The 13,612-nt window shown below is 47.3% G+C and overlaps 1 protein-coding gene across 1 annotated transcript in view; it reads right to left on the bottom strand.

Moving 5' to 3' along the window:
* Window positions 1–687: 687 nt before the first annotated feature.
* APC2 (APC regulator of WNT signaling pathway 2) overlaps window positions 688–13,612 on the bottom strand; it is a 40,441-nt gene continuing 27,516 nt past the window's right edge. The window contains 6 exon segments of the mRNA XM_081313640.1: window positions 688–5,893; window positions 5,895–5,971; window positions 5,974–9,100; window positions 10,092–10,306; window positions 11,175–11,291; window positions 12,115–12,192. Coding sequence (XP_081169766.1) covers window positions 3,418–5,893; window positions 5,895–5,971; window positions 5,974–9,100; window positions 10,092–10,306; window positions 11,175–11,291; window positions 12,115–12,192 — 6,090 coding nt within the window. The 3' untranslated portion in view covers window positions 688–3,417.

Raw genomic sequence — 13,612 nt, 5'->3', positions numbered from 1 at the left:
TTATATTGTTCTCAAGTAACTGAAGGAGATGATCCTATGCTAGAATAAGAATCTTGCAATATAAACCTAGCGATCGGGATCCTGTGCTCAAAAGCAACTTGTGAAGAGACTGAACAGACGTACCTTGGAGAGTTTCCAAAGAGAATGAGGTTATTCCACAAGGGCCATTAATCACTAAATCTCTGAATTATCAGGTGCCAGAAACCATAATCAAAGTACTTGTTCTTCATGCTTTGCTTGTGAACCTCCCGGTTGGATCTGAATGCTGGATGCCATGGCTTAGGGGCTTGATCTCATGCACCTGCTTCAATTTCCTCTTTATGTCATCTAAGGAATCCTTCAGATTTAATCCCAACTGCTCTGCCTCAACACAAGGACCTTATGGAAACACAATTCTGGACTAATTTGCCAGAATATTAACAGGATTCTTGAAAGTATCTTAAAACATGAGAAATTGAGCAAAAGAGGAAGTGCTGTTTAATATGTGAAGCAGAATTTCTCAACTGTGGCTACTTTAGGATGGGTGGACTTCAGTTCCCAGAATTCCCTAGCCAGCCATGCTGCCTGGGGAATTCTGGGAATTGAAGTCCACAGGTCTTAAAGTGGCCAAGATTGAAAAGCGCTGATGTGCAACAGAAACATATCTCCCCACAAGTTGCAAATTTTTATTTCTCTCTCTTTATCACCTCTCTCAAACATTTCCACCACCCCAAATCTCCCGAGCTGCCCGAACAACCAATCTGGTTTTGCCCATAGAATGCAAAGTTGCTAAGATGCCGTATGTGTCTCTCCCCTCCGTAAAAACGCCCAGCATTCACAGAAAGACAGATTAGTCATTAGCAGATTAAAGAACGGCTGTAATTAGAGGCACAGCAAAGTATACAGATCATGTATTCACAGCTCAAGGGTGCCATTTTCCTTCTTAGGTCTGTCTGTCGTTATTTTTTTTTCCCTTTTTCGCTGATGTATAAATTTCTCCCGCCAAATATTCCCTCATAGATGCATAAATGCCTCTCCTTCCTTCCCTCCCTCCTCCCGCTTCCCACCCCCAATAAATAGCTGAGGACATCTTGATTTTCATTGGGGGGTACTGATGCCCACATATTAAGACTAATAGTGCAATTCTTGACATGTCTGCTCGGAAGTCAGCCTCTTTGCGTTCCCAAGAGGACTCATTTCCAATAGCTGCACATCCAAATTGCAATCTAAAGCATGCAGCCGAGTTTTGAGGTTTTCTGTCTCTCTTTTCTCTCGCCCTCTGCCCTCCACGAAGCGTGGCGGTTTATTACTTTAATTAATGGTCGCCGTCAAGTTCTCCTCTGATGCAAAAAGGATTTTCTTCATAGACTTGGGAGAAGAGAAGAGTTCCACGGGGAGAGAAACTGGCAGTTACGGAGGGGAATCCTGAGCACACTTTGATGTATGAACGTGGCCAGCCGTTGGATGATAATCCAGGGTTGATCCTTGGCAATGTGATTCTTCATTGCGTGGCTGGATCCAAAGATGGAGCAAAGGGGGAGCAGATCTGGCAGAAGACGATCTAGAAATATTCTCAACATGAGATGGAGGTCTGTTTCAGAGGGGAAGGCCATGGACCCCTTCAGAATGCCATTTCATGCTCTTCGTTACAGGCGTTCCTCGACTTAATGAAAGTTCACTAAGTGATCGTTCAGAGTTACAACACCGCTGAGGAAAAAAAAGTGACGGATGACCATTTTTCACAGTTACAAACCATCGCAGCATCCCCGCGGTCACGTGATCCAAATTCGGCCGCTTGGCCACCGACTCACATGTACGACGGTCGCAGTGTCCCAGAGTCCTACGGATGGATCCCCTTTTGCGAGCTTCTGACAAGCAAAGTCAGTGGGGAAGCCAGGTTCATTTAACAACTGAGTTATTAACAATGCCGCAGCGACCCATTTAACGACTGTGGCAAGAAAAGGTCGTAAAAATGGGGCAAAACTCAACTGTCTCGCTTAGCGACATAAATTTTGGGCTCAGTTGGGGTCGTTAAGTCGAGGACTGCCTCTGGTCCTGTGCAACGTAAAAGGTGGGTAATTCTGAAGGTTGGAGGGGTCTGCAACCATGACAACTTTAAGACTTGTGGACTTTAGCTCCCAGAATTCCTCAGCTAGCTGGCTGAGGAATTCTGGGAGCTGAAGTCCACAAGTCTTAAAGTTGTCAAGGTTGCAGACTCCTGGACTAAACTGTCTTCAGATGAAGCAGGTCAATTTTGCATATCTGCTGTATTCAACCTGCCTCTTTGGTCAGCTTCAGGCAGGTCTTTTGTAAATGACGGAGGAAGATCCCAATTTCCAAAACGAAATACCAGTTCAAAGTTTGGGTTGATCTTTCAAAAGTCAGATAATAGATTTGTTGGAGCTGGGTGAGACCGCAGTCATGAAGCATCTCCACCCGTGAGATATCCAGAAGCCCCATTGCAAATTTTTACAAGAAGCCCAGCGCTGGGGTCCTGGGCTTGATGGTTGAAAGAATTTTGCTTCACATTCCCATTTCTCTGCACAAGAATGTAGGGGAAAGTCTCCTGTATAGCAGTTGACCCCACTCAAATAGTTCTGAAGGTCAGTTTGTAAACCCCCCTGCCAACAGCAGAGGTTGCTTCAGGTGGGGTGTCTCATTTTTTCTACTCATTCCAAAAGGTCATTTCAAAAGGGAAGGGAGGGAGGGAGGGAGGGAGGGAGGAAGGAAGGAAGGAAGGAAGGAAGGAAGGAAGGAAGGAAGGAAGAAAAAAATGCAGGTAGTCCTCGACTTACAATGTTTAGTGACCATTCAAAGTTACAATGGCACTGAAAAAAGTGACGTATAATCAGTCCTTGTATTTAACAACTGTTGCAACATCCCCATGGACACTCAGAATTTGAGTGCTTGGCAACCAGCATGCATTTGTGAAGATTGCAATGTCTCGTGTGTTTGTGTGTGTGTTGTGTGTGTGTTTTGTGTGTGTGATGTGATCATCATTTGTAACCTTCCCAGCTGGCTTCCGACAAGCAAAGTCAGTGAGGGAAGCCAGATTTGCTTAAAGATCACACGTTTCACTTAACAACTTCAGTGATTTGTTTAACCGTGGCAAAAAGGTCATATAATCAGGTGCGATTCACTTAACAACCGCTTTGCTTAGCAACAGAAATTTGGTCCCAATTGTGGTCGTAAGTCGAGGATTACCTGTACATTTTGTTCCTTTGTGTCTTTTGTATCTCTCACAAGAAGCGATGCCTCTAATCTTGTGTGTACAGTATAACGCTCATCCGATCCTCCTTGTTTGTTAAGAATGGAGATGGTTGGGGTACAATGACAAATATAACGTCTTAAAAAATGAATACATCCAAGTTTGGTTTTTATAGATTGGTGGCTAGCTAAGAAGATCCCAGGAGTTTGTCAGACCAAGCTGGAGGGTTGTCAAACTTGTGTTTTCTCCACCTGCTTCTCTTTGACTGTGGGCTCCACCATTGGGCTGGGGGTGTAATTAAACGGGGTCACCCGAGCAGCCCGGCTTGGGGAGCTGTGCCTGCTGGAAGGGAAATTCCCAAGAGAGCTGACTGACCCTTCATGAGTAAAGGAGATGGACGCGGTGGTGGCCTTCGCTAGAGCAAAGCCATCTCCATCAGGTGGGATCTTGATGGCTTTCTGCACCTCCAAAGTAGGGGAAGTGCTGGAATTAGTCTTTGTGGTGGCGAAATCTTCTGTCTGCACCACCGCGTCACTTGTCTTCGGGTGGAGAACTTCAGGCGTCTGATCACTCTCTTCTTCCTTCCAAGCGCTAACCAGGGGCAGCGCTGTAGAAGGTAGGGTGCTTTTCAGAATATGGGGTATATCCTCATCACGGATCCTCTTCCAGGTCCCTTTCACCATCGCCTGCTGCTCCGGTGGCTGCTGCTGCGATGGCTGTTGCTGTTGCTGCGGTAACTGTGGCTGTTGCTGTTGCTGCTGCTGCTGCTGCTGCTGTTGATTTTCGGTTCCTTTCTCTGCTGGAGGAATCACTGGTAGTTTTGAGACCCCCTCGTTCTTCTTTCTCTCACTTAATGGCTCGGGGCCATCCGATGGAGTACAAGTGGGGCTGGCGGTCCTCTTGATGATGTTGATTTGAGGAGACGAGGAGTAACGCTTGAAGGGCTCCGGAGTAACATCGTTGTTTTTGATGGGAAGCCGGGAGGGGCTTTCTGAGCTTGTCCTGCGCGGCGGCCTTGGGGGGCCCCCTGCAGAGGGACTGTGGCTGGGAAGAGACACCCTGGAGATGACAGGACGTTGGCTTGACCCAGTGGGCTTGTCCACTTTGAGATCATCACATCTGGACGAGCAGAGGAAAACGGTAGGCAGGCCAAGCTGGCCTCTTCGTGGTGAGGCACCCTGAGAGAGTGAGGACAAAGGCTGGGAAGATGAGACCTCAGAACGTTGCCTCATGCGAAGACTGGGTGACTCCTTGATGAATGTCAGCTGCCGTAGGAAGCCCGACTGGTGGGATTCACTGCTGATGGATCTCGCTGAGGACATGCGTATCAAATTAAGGCGGTTGGCCTGGAGAATACCTTTCCCGTTGACCTTAGGCCTTATTTCACTGCTGCTGTTTCCTCCTCGTTCCTCCAATGTAGGCATGGTGTTCCTCACCGGAAGAGTCTTCTTAACGGGCTTCTGCATAAAAGGGATGCGGACAGGTGATTTCTGGGTCTTGTGTTGCTTAGACACAGGGGATTTCTGGACTGGTTTGGGGGCTGGACCAACAGGTGTGGTGCTTCCACTGGTCTTTCCAGCTTCACGTGATGGTGTCTGTCTGTTGGGATGCTGCGATGGTGATGTGAGCTTCTTCTGGTTGGGTTGGGATGGCGTGGATGTCCTGGAGGATCCGGATGACGGTGCTCTGTTCATCCTGGCAGGTGGGGTTGCGCTTCTTTTGGGCAACATCAATTCCACCATTTCTGAGATCTTCCCAGGCCGGTGGAGACTCCTTGATCTCGGTTGGTTGAGATTCAGAGTTTTCTCAGGAATTTCCTGCTTAGTGGTCCCTACTGTTTTCCTTGGCGTGGATCTGGAGCTCTGCACTGGGGATTCCTTGGCTGCCTCAGGCATATAGATCACCGTCCTGCCACGGAAAACTACGGGCAGGTTGCTCAATGGTTTCTGCTGTCCTATGTTTTTCTCCACTTTATTCCTGCCGCCAGCACCTCTTGATTCATTCAGATTCTTACCATCTTGGAAAGATTTGAGGTGGTTTTTCTTCTCCGTACCAGTGGTGGGACCTTTCCTGCCCCGGGTCTTGTCTCTTCTGTCCAAACTCATCTGTAAAGCAGAGCTTGCCGAAAGGCCAGACATAAAAGACAAAATGGAGTCAGATTCTGAGGACGTCTCGTTGCCAAAGGAAGAAGCAGCTTGGTGAAGCCAGGTAACAATGGAGTTTGCGCCTTCCTGGATGGCTTTCCACTCAATGCTGTCCAGATCTGAACCTCTTTCAGAAGCTATTTCATCAGGAAACCCCTCAGGCTTCCATTCCTTGGCCTTGAGACCCTTCTGCTCCTTCTCAGCATTCCTCCTTTTGGCTGAATGGCGTCTCCTCTTGGGCCCGCTCAGACTGGTGCCCTTCTGCAGGAGATCGTTGTCTGAATTGTAACTGAGGGAACTGGCAGAGCTGTCCCTCCCTTTGGACACGGCTGCTTTCATCCCATGCCGACAGTTCAAGGTCAGTTGGCGGTTAGCTCTGATCTTGGACATCTGCATCTTTTCTCCAGTCCCATAGAGTTCAAGGTCACTCAGGGAACTTAGGGAGGAGCTGAGAGAGTAACACGGTGGAGTCTCATCTGCAATTAGGTTGCTCCGGGGATGGGGCACCATCTTGTTTTTAGCATGAAGCGGCTGACTGGAACTTGGCTCAAGTTCTTTCTTAGCCCAGCATTCTTTCTTTTGACCTTTGCTGGCCAGGTTGGGCTTTCTCTTGGGTGAGTTCTTCATGTCTGACTCCACTAAGTCATCGGAGTCATTCTCATAGAAGCAGTAGACAGCCTCTTCGGTTGGCGTTGTGTGGCAGAAGGATGGGAAGGCTCCATCACTGTCACGGCTGCTGTTCTCCCGAGATTCCTCCTTCTTCTTGGAACGGTTGCCCTCAGAACTTGCCGTTGAGCTACCTTGCCTCAAGACAGTCAATTCTAGATTTCTGAGGGGAATGTTTCCTCTCCTGGACTCAGCTGATTGGGCCCGGCTTGCACGGAGAGGGCTGGTGTGATTCGATCCAGTTTTGTGCTTAGAGGAGGAGGCCATTTTGGTTGGTGTTGAATGGCTGGAGTTGATTCTCCCAATCCGGCAGTTGCTTTGTTCAAGCTGGCAGATCTCCCTCTTGAGCCCCCCCATTGGAGCCCCCGTTACTTCCTTTTTTTTCCCAGAGCAATGCCGGGAATCTCCCTCGTCTTTCATAGGGTATTGAAGGGTCTCATCACTCAAAGAAGCAGCACTGGAGAAGTTGACGGGGGTTCCTTCTGCTGAGTCAGTGAAGGAATCCTCATTGCCCAGGTAGTCCTTGTTGGGTCTGGTGACCGTGGCCCATCTGTGCTTGGGGATACCCAAGTGGGAATTGGCAGGAACCAACATATAGACTGGAACCTGCATTGACTTCTTTGACTGAGGGTTTAGGACTTGACCTGGAAGGCCCGAGACAAGAGATGTCCTGATCTTCCGGAAACGGGATGGCATAGCTGAATTGATGCACTCCCTCAGAATTTCAATATCCTCATCGGAAGTCAACTCAAGGCGCTCCAGTTTCCTTTGGCCCTCAGTGACCCTTTCATCATCTCTCTTCTCATGCGTCATGAAGTTCAACCCACTCCTTTCCGGGAATGGTGGGATAAGTTTCAACTCAACATCCTTCTGGACATAATGCTCGTGGAGGGGCAATGCGCTTAAGCTGGAGGCACATGAAAAGTTCTCATTGGGTTTCTCCACCGTGAAGTAGACCATGGAGTCAAGGTCTTGGGGCATCTGGAAACGCTCCTTAAAATCCGTGATGTCCATAAATTTCTTGACATTGTTCTCCCACTGGATGTTGAACTGGCTGGCCTCCTTCTCTGGCTGGCTGTTTAGTTCAAACAGAGGTGTTTTGCTGCGGCTTGGAGGCATGGTTTGCCCAGGACTATCCGGCAGCTCGCTAGGACTGACCGTACCACTAATCATCTCACTGCAGGGTTCACTTTGGATAGAGCTCGCAATGGACGGGCTCTCAAAACTGCCCAGCGAACTGACTGAACTGCAGCGACTCATCACCAAAGGGGTCTCCTGGATGTAATTTTCAGATGAGCTGGAAGGGGTCAAGTCCTCGTGGCGAGAAGGTGACACTCCTCTTAGGAACATTTTCTCTTTCTTAGGGAAGGGGATAGCAATGGGTTGTGAAGATGAGGTGAGGGGTTCCACCTCTTGCTTTGCCTTCTCTTCTCGTTCGTCCTTTTGAGCTTCTTCAACTTCTTCTACCTCGATGATCTCTAAAGAGGAGTCCGTGTCCATCTCGTTCTCACTATGGCTCTGTCCATCTAGGACATTGTCAGCAGAGGAAATAGAAGACAGGGAACCGCATCGGGAGAAGCTGATTGGCGTGTCTTCCACCGAGTATTTCTGCAGCCGTTCTTGTTTCGCTGGTTCTGTTGCAGTCAGTTTCTCTGGAACCTTGTTAAGATTATCTGTGGTTTTCATGGATAAGCTGGGATAGTAAGAGCTGGTTCCCAAGACCCCCATAGTCCCAGATGCTATGGCACTGTTCTCTATGAGGGGCACATGTTGATAGGATGGGGAGAGTTTGATTGTATGGACTTTGGGATCAGGATCTAGCTCTCTGCCTCCCTCTTTCTTCTTACATTCAGATTCTTTCTCAGCAACATCAGGATTGGGTGGAAGCCTTGTTGCTTTTGCTTTCTCAAGAAGTTCTGGTTTCTCGACCACCACATTGGATTCTTGCTGTTTCTTCTCAGGCAGTTCCATCTTTTCTGGCCTATTCATCAAGATGTTCTTCAAATCAAGACGGCTGGGCCGTTTCTGATACCGGTGTAGTTCGTCTTTAAAGTCCAGGAAGGTTGTTCTAGTACATGGTCTCATGTGTTCCTTAGGGCAGTAGCCATCACTGGTACTTCCACTGTTGAGGCTGTCATTGGACAAGCTCGTATAAGCATTTTTCAATCTCAAGAGGGTGTGAGCCCGGTTCAGACCTTCACGCTTGATAATCCCACTGGTGTCCGAGAGGCGGCATGGAGAGCAAGATTGGGCACGGGCCTCATGGACTTCATCCAGACCATAATGCCAGTCAAGGCAGTGGTCTTCAGAGCTGAGGCTGAAGCTGTCATCAGAAGAGGTATGGAGAGTGGTTATATCTTCCACCAACTTATCTATCTTGGCCACCGTCGTAGTGATCTTGGCCAACTTCTCAGCCACTACAGAGACATCATTGTCCTGGGGCATGAGCAGCGGAGAGACCTTCTTGGCCTCTGTGGACTTCCCACTTTCATCTTTCTCCGGTTCTGGGCCTCTTCTTTGGGAAACCTTTCTTGGCAAAGTTTGACTTTGGAGGAAGGATGAATTTAGGAACATGGAGAGAACTGACGCATTTCCTGTCTCTGTACTGCTGGAGACGTTGGGCACTTCATCGTCATCAAAACAGCCTGAATCAGAAGCGTAGTCTTTGGCCAAGCTATCCATGTGCCTCATTGGTTTCTTGGTGACGCTCTGCTTCTTCATTGACTGCTTCTCCATGGTGTCAAAAGTTTCAGCCAAGTGCTGGGCATCCAATTCAGCCTCCAGGGCCTTCTGTTTCCGCATATACAGGGAGGGCATACAAGAACCTGGTGAGATGACCATGGCATCTTTATACTTGAGTGGCCGATTGGCAAGGAGGTTCCGGAGGGCTGCGGTGCTGCCCATTGCAATCATCTTGTGCTTAGAGTGGACGAGATTTCGGAGCATGCTGACCGCTCCCAGGTCCCATAGTAGCTCTTGGTCTTTGGGGCTGCGTGCAGAGAGGTTCCACAGAGTGCCACATGCGTTGCTGACGATGGTCAGACTGTGTGATTTGAGGTGCTGGAGGAGAGTTTGAAGGCAGTTGTGATCCCTCAGAATTTGCCTAGGAAAGAGCAGATTGACACTGGGGTTAGGATAAAACCAGCACAAATCCTGGAGGAAAACACAAGGGTCAGACTAGCAAGGGATCATATAATTTAAGGGGAGGGGGCAGGAGCTGTTTTAGGATCTCTGAATTCATGGGATAGTCTGATGAATATCAATTGTTGGGAACAACAACACAAGTGGGGTTTTAGCTTTCATATCTAATGTGTAGCTATCCAAAAGGGAAAATGGACCACAATTGGAAAAAGGATACAGGTAGTCCATGACTTACACCCATTCATTTAGCAAACAAAGTTACAACGGCAGTTGTCCCCACAGTCAAGTGATCCAAATTCGGGTGCTTGACAACTGGCATATATTTACATATTAATGATTGCATTGCTTAGTGATGGAATTATAGATGTAAATTAAGGACTACCCTTATAAGGATTTCCAGGAGATTCAATGACAATAATGCCACTCATTTTCTGACAGACTAGAGCAGGGGTCTTCAAACTTGGCCCTTTTATGACTTGTGAACTTCAACTCCCAGAATTCCTCAGTTGAAGTCCACAGGTGATAAAAGGGCCAAGTTTGAAGACCCCTGGACTAGAGTACCTTGGGAAGGGGTCAGAGATGAGATTGAGGACTGCAAGGGCTAGTCTTGACTCTACTGATGTACAGCAGTACCTCAATACTCATCAGTAAATGGTTCCGGGAGGCATAATGAGTACCAAAAATGATGAATACTAAACAAATTTTTCCCCATAAGGAATCATGTAGTGAGTCACAAGGCAGACAACACCGACAAGTTCTAGCTTGTGCGTTGAGGACCAAACAAACAATCAGTACCAGGACAAAATTTTCACATCAAAATGCATTGAGTCCCAAATTTGTTCAGTTTCAAAGCAGTTGACTGCCAAGATACCACTGTACTGATGGGTGAAGAAAGATGTTTCTTGGTGCAAAGGTTAGTTACTGGAACAAGGAGGAAGATGGGGATCACTAACCGGTAATCTTCTCTGGTGGCAATCAGGCTGGAGACATTCCTTAGGATCCCACCTCCACTTTCAATGATGGCAAGCGAGTTACTCTGGCACTTGAAGGTGAGTGTGCTCACTAGGAAGCCAAGCGCTCCTTCCACCATGCAGATGGCGGTTTTATTCTCAGTGCTGTGAGCTGAGAGATTCCACAAGGCACTCAGGACGCTCTTCAGCGTGGATTCCTAGTGTAGGGGGAAAAAAAGATGAAATGAGGTTCTCCTTCAAGAACATTTGAAGATTATCGATAATTCCCAACCGCTAACACTGAGCAATGTAGCCTGCTTGGAGCGAAACAGGTTGAGATCCAGACATCTCTACCGCTAAAGCAGTTATAAAAGATGATTTTGACACAGGATAGAAAATTGCCCCCCACAATGTCAAAGTTTGCCTTGCATCTTGGAAAAACCACCTGGATTTTTCCAGCCCCATGCGATATGGACAACGTTGAACTGAATTCGCTCTGGCCACGGTAGATGCGCAGACACCCTCTATAAGCGGGGCAAAATACCATCACTGCATTGTGACTGTGGAGCCAAAAAACAAACTATCCAAAAGTGACTGTGTGTCAAAACAGAGCCTATAATGGAGATTTTCGCTGAATTCTTGGCTGTGACAAATGAAGTAAGAAAAATCACATTTGCAGCTTAGATATACGTTTGTAATCTTCCTGTTAAGATTTCATACGGTATATTTTGTGTTTTGTATTTTAACTGTGTTCCTTTTTGCTGAAATGTAATGTGAACGTGTCATATGATTGAGATAAATAGATAGATAGAGAGAGAGAGAGAGAGAGATACAGAGATACAGAGATACAGAGATATCCTGGTGTAGGCAATAAAACAGAGTTAAGGTTGTTAATTCGAAAGACTACTCATTCTAAGACAGACCCAGTTTCAACTCTTGATGGGTTGGGGACCACCTAGGCTTGTTGCTCCTGCTGGAAGAGCTGGTAAGAGCTGTGGCCAGGAGGGCTATTGCCCATTTTGTGCAAGCATTGTGGTGCTCATATTTTAGCAGAGTTGGCTGTCAATTCTACCTCTTCCGTCTTACCTTGCTTGCCCGTAAGGCGCACTGCATCAGCGCTGAGACACTGCCCACTTCTCGTAAGACTTTCTTGCTGTTCATATCGGCTCGCCATGAGAGGTTGCGTAGGATGCTGGATACCACCTAAGAAAGGGGTGGGCAATTAATGTTTCCAAGTGGCCACATGAGAAACTAGGACTGTTGTGGAGGACCGAACCAATAGGGCTGTGAAGGTATGTAGATATGCACGCATGCAAATATGTCCCAAAGGTGCTTTTCCGAGAATCAACTGGACTCTCTTTGTTTTTCCTTGAAGACGTTTCACTTCTCATCCAAGAAAGGAAAAACAAAGTCCAGTTGCCTCTCAAAAAAGCACCTTTGGGACAATCATGAGCTGGATGACTGGGAATCTCCATAGACAAACATACAAATTGCTAAATAAAAAAAAAGCTGTCGCCTTCAAAATAAAAGTAATCCACATGGGCTGGACAGAGACAGCCATAGGGTCAGATGTGGCCTGGAGGCCACAAAATGGCTGCATGGCTGGCTGGTGACTACTGGGAGTTGAAGTCCACACCTCTTAAAGCTACCAAGGTTGAAAAAACACTAGGTTAGAAGCAGATTCTGCACCAATTCCTCACTTTCACCCTAACTAACATTATGGTTGTGTGAAAAGAAGGCGTTAGCATGGTCTTGAACTCCTAAATAAAATGTGAGCTTTAAATCTAATAAATAACATTCATTTTTCCAAGCAAGGAGTGTTTCAGAGTGAAAGCTACCTTCAGCACCTATTTTTCCCACTGGGCCAGACAGAGAATCTGAGGTCATGTAAAGCAGCTTCGGACATTATTTAAAGTGCCCTCTTTACATGCTCAGAGAAGGAAACATCTGGGCCTGGACCTGCTAGAGAAGGGCAGGTAGGGTGCAGATTCGGTGATCATCCATGGTCTCCTAGTAGCTACGGTACCTGGTGCAGTTCCTCACTGTCAGATGCTAATTGGTCCACGATAGCTTGCATACACCTTTGCCGTGAACATAGCGTCGCCTGAACAGCAAGAAAAGAGTAAGAAATAGCAATTAGGGATGAATGTTTTATTTAGGATTGCTTTTATGTTCCTCTGAAGAAGTTACAGAGTTAGCCCTCAACTTATGACCACAATGGGGCCCAGACCTTCTGCTGTAAGTTATGATAGTTGTAGATCGGGGTGCCCATGTGACCGATTTTATGATCTTTATGCCACAGTCATAAAGCAAATACATCACTCATAAAGTTGACCACTGCTCAAAATTTCCACCGTAAAGCATTGTGAAGTGAGCCTTTGCCCCATTTTACGACCTTTCTTGTCACCGTTGTTAAGTGACCGATCCAGTCATTAAGTGGCTTCTCACGCTGACTTTGCTTGTTGAAAGCTGGCTGGGAAGGTTACAAATAGTGATCAGATGACCCTGGGGCAGAGCAGTTGTCATGACCATGGGGATGCTGCAACGGACATAAGTATGAAAACGGTCGCCATTCATTTTTTCCCAGTGCTGTTTTAACTCTGAACGGTCACAGACAAATGGTGATAAGTTGAGAACTACCTGTAACAAAACATCCAGCCTTGGTGGAGCAGTGGGCTAATGCCTCCTTAAGTAACACCAGCTGCCTGCAATTAGTGCAGGTTCGCATCCCACCAGGCTCAAGGTTGACTCAGCCTTCCATCCTTCCCAGGTAGGTAAAATGAGGACCCAGATTGTTGGGGGCAATTAAGCTGACTTTGTAATAATGCCGCTTGGGGGTGTGTGTGTGAAAGCCCTAACAAGCAGGCATATACATAGAATGAAGGCTACTGCTAAGCTTGTAAGCCGCCCTGAGTCTTCGGAGAAGGGCGGGATATAAATGGAATTAAAATAAAAATAAAAAATAAAATCCCTCTATGGGAGAATAGCAGTTCTTCCTGAAGCTGGCTACTGTGCGGAAAAATCTGGGTAAAAATCTATTATTTAGGTAAATATTGGATGAATTGACATCTTACAACTCAGGCAAAAAAAAAAAAGGACTCTGACATTGCTTCTCTAGGTGGGGATTGCTGAAGAACATGGGACCTTTGCCTGTGGACGTGGCCCGGATGTATTTTGCTGAGACAGTCCTTGACCTTGAGTAACTTCACAATTACGGCACTGTTGACCGGGATCTCAAACCAGATAAGTGAGGGTGGGGTACAAGTTAGATTGTGAAATGGGAGGGAGGTGGGAGGGATCCATTTATTTCAAAAGGGTTCTGGCAGGTGGTACGCGAGCATCCTAGAGAAGTGGTAGCAGGGGAGGGGAATGAGCTGAACCGGTGGCAGCACCACACAAACCTGAGCGAGAGATGGCTGGAGCTGCAGGGCTGTCAGGGCTCAACAGAAGCGCCAGGATCAGCGCTTCTTCAGGGCTGTCAGGGCTCAGCGGAAGCGCCAGGATCAGCGCCAGGCTCCAGCTGG

The sequence above is a fragment of the Vipera berus genome (genome assembly GCF_964194415.1).
Source record: "Vipera berus genome assembly, chromosome: 1".
In the NCBI taxonomy this organism is placed as follows: Eukaryota; Metazoa; Chordata; class Lepidosauria; order Squamata; family Viperidae; genus Vipera; species Vipera berus.
The sequence above is the reverse complement of the archived record's forward strand: the minus strand, read 5'-3'. Positions and strand labels throughout refer to the sequence as shown.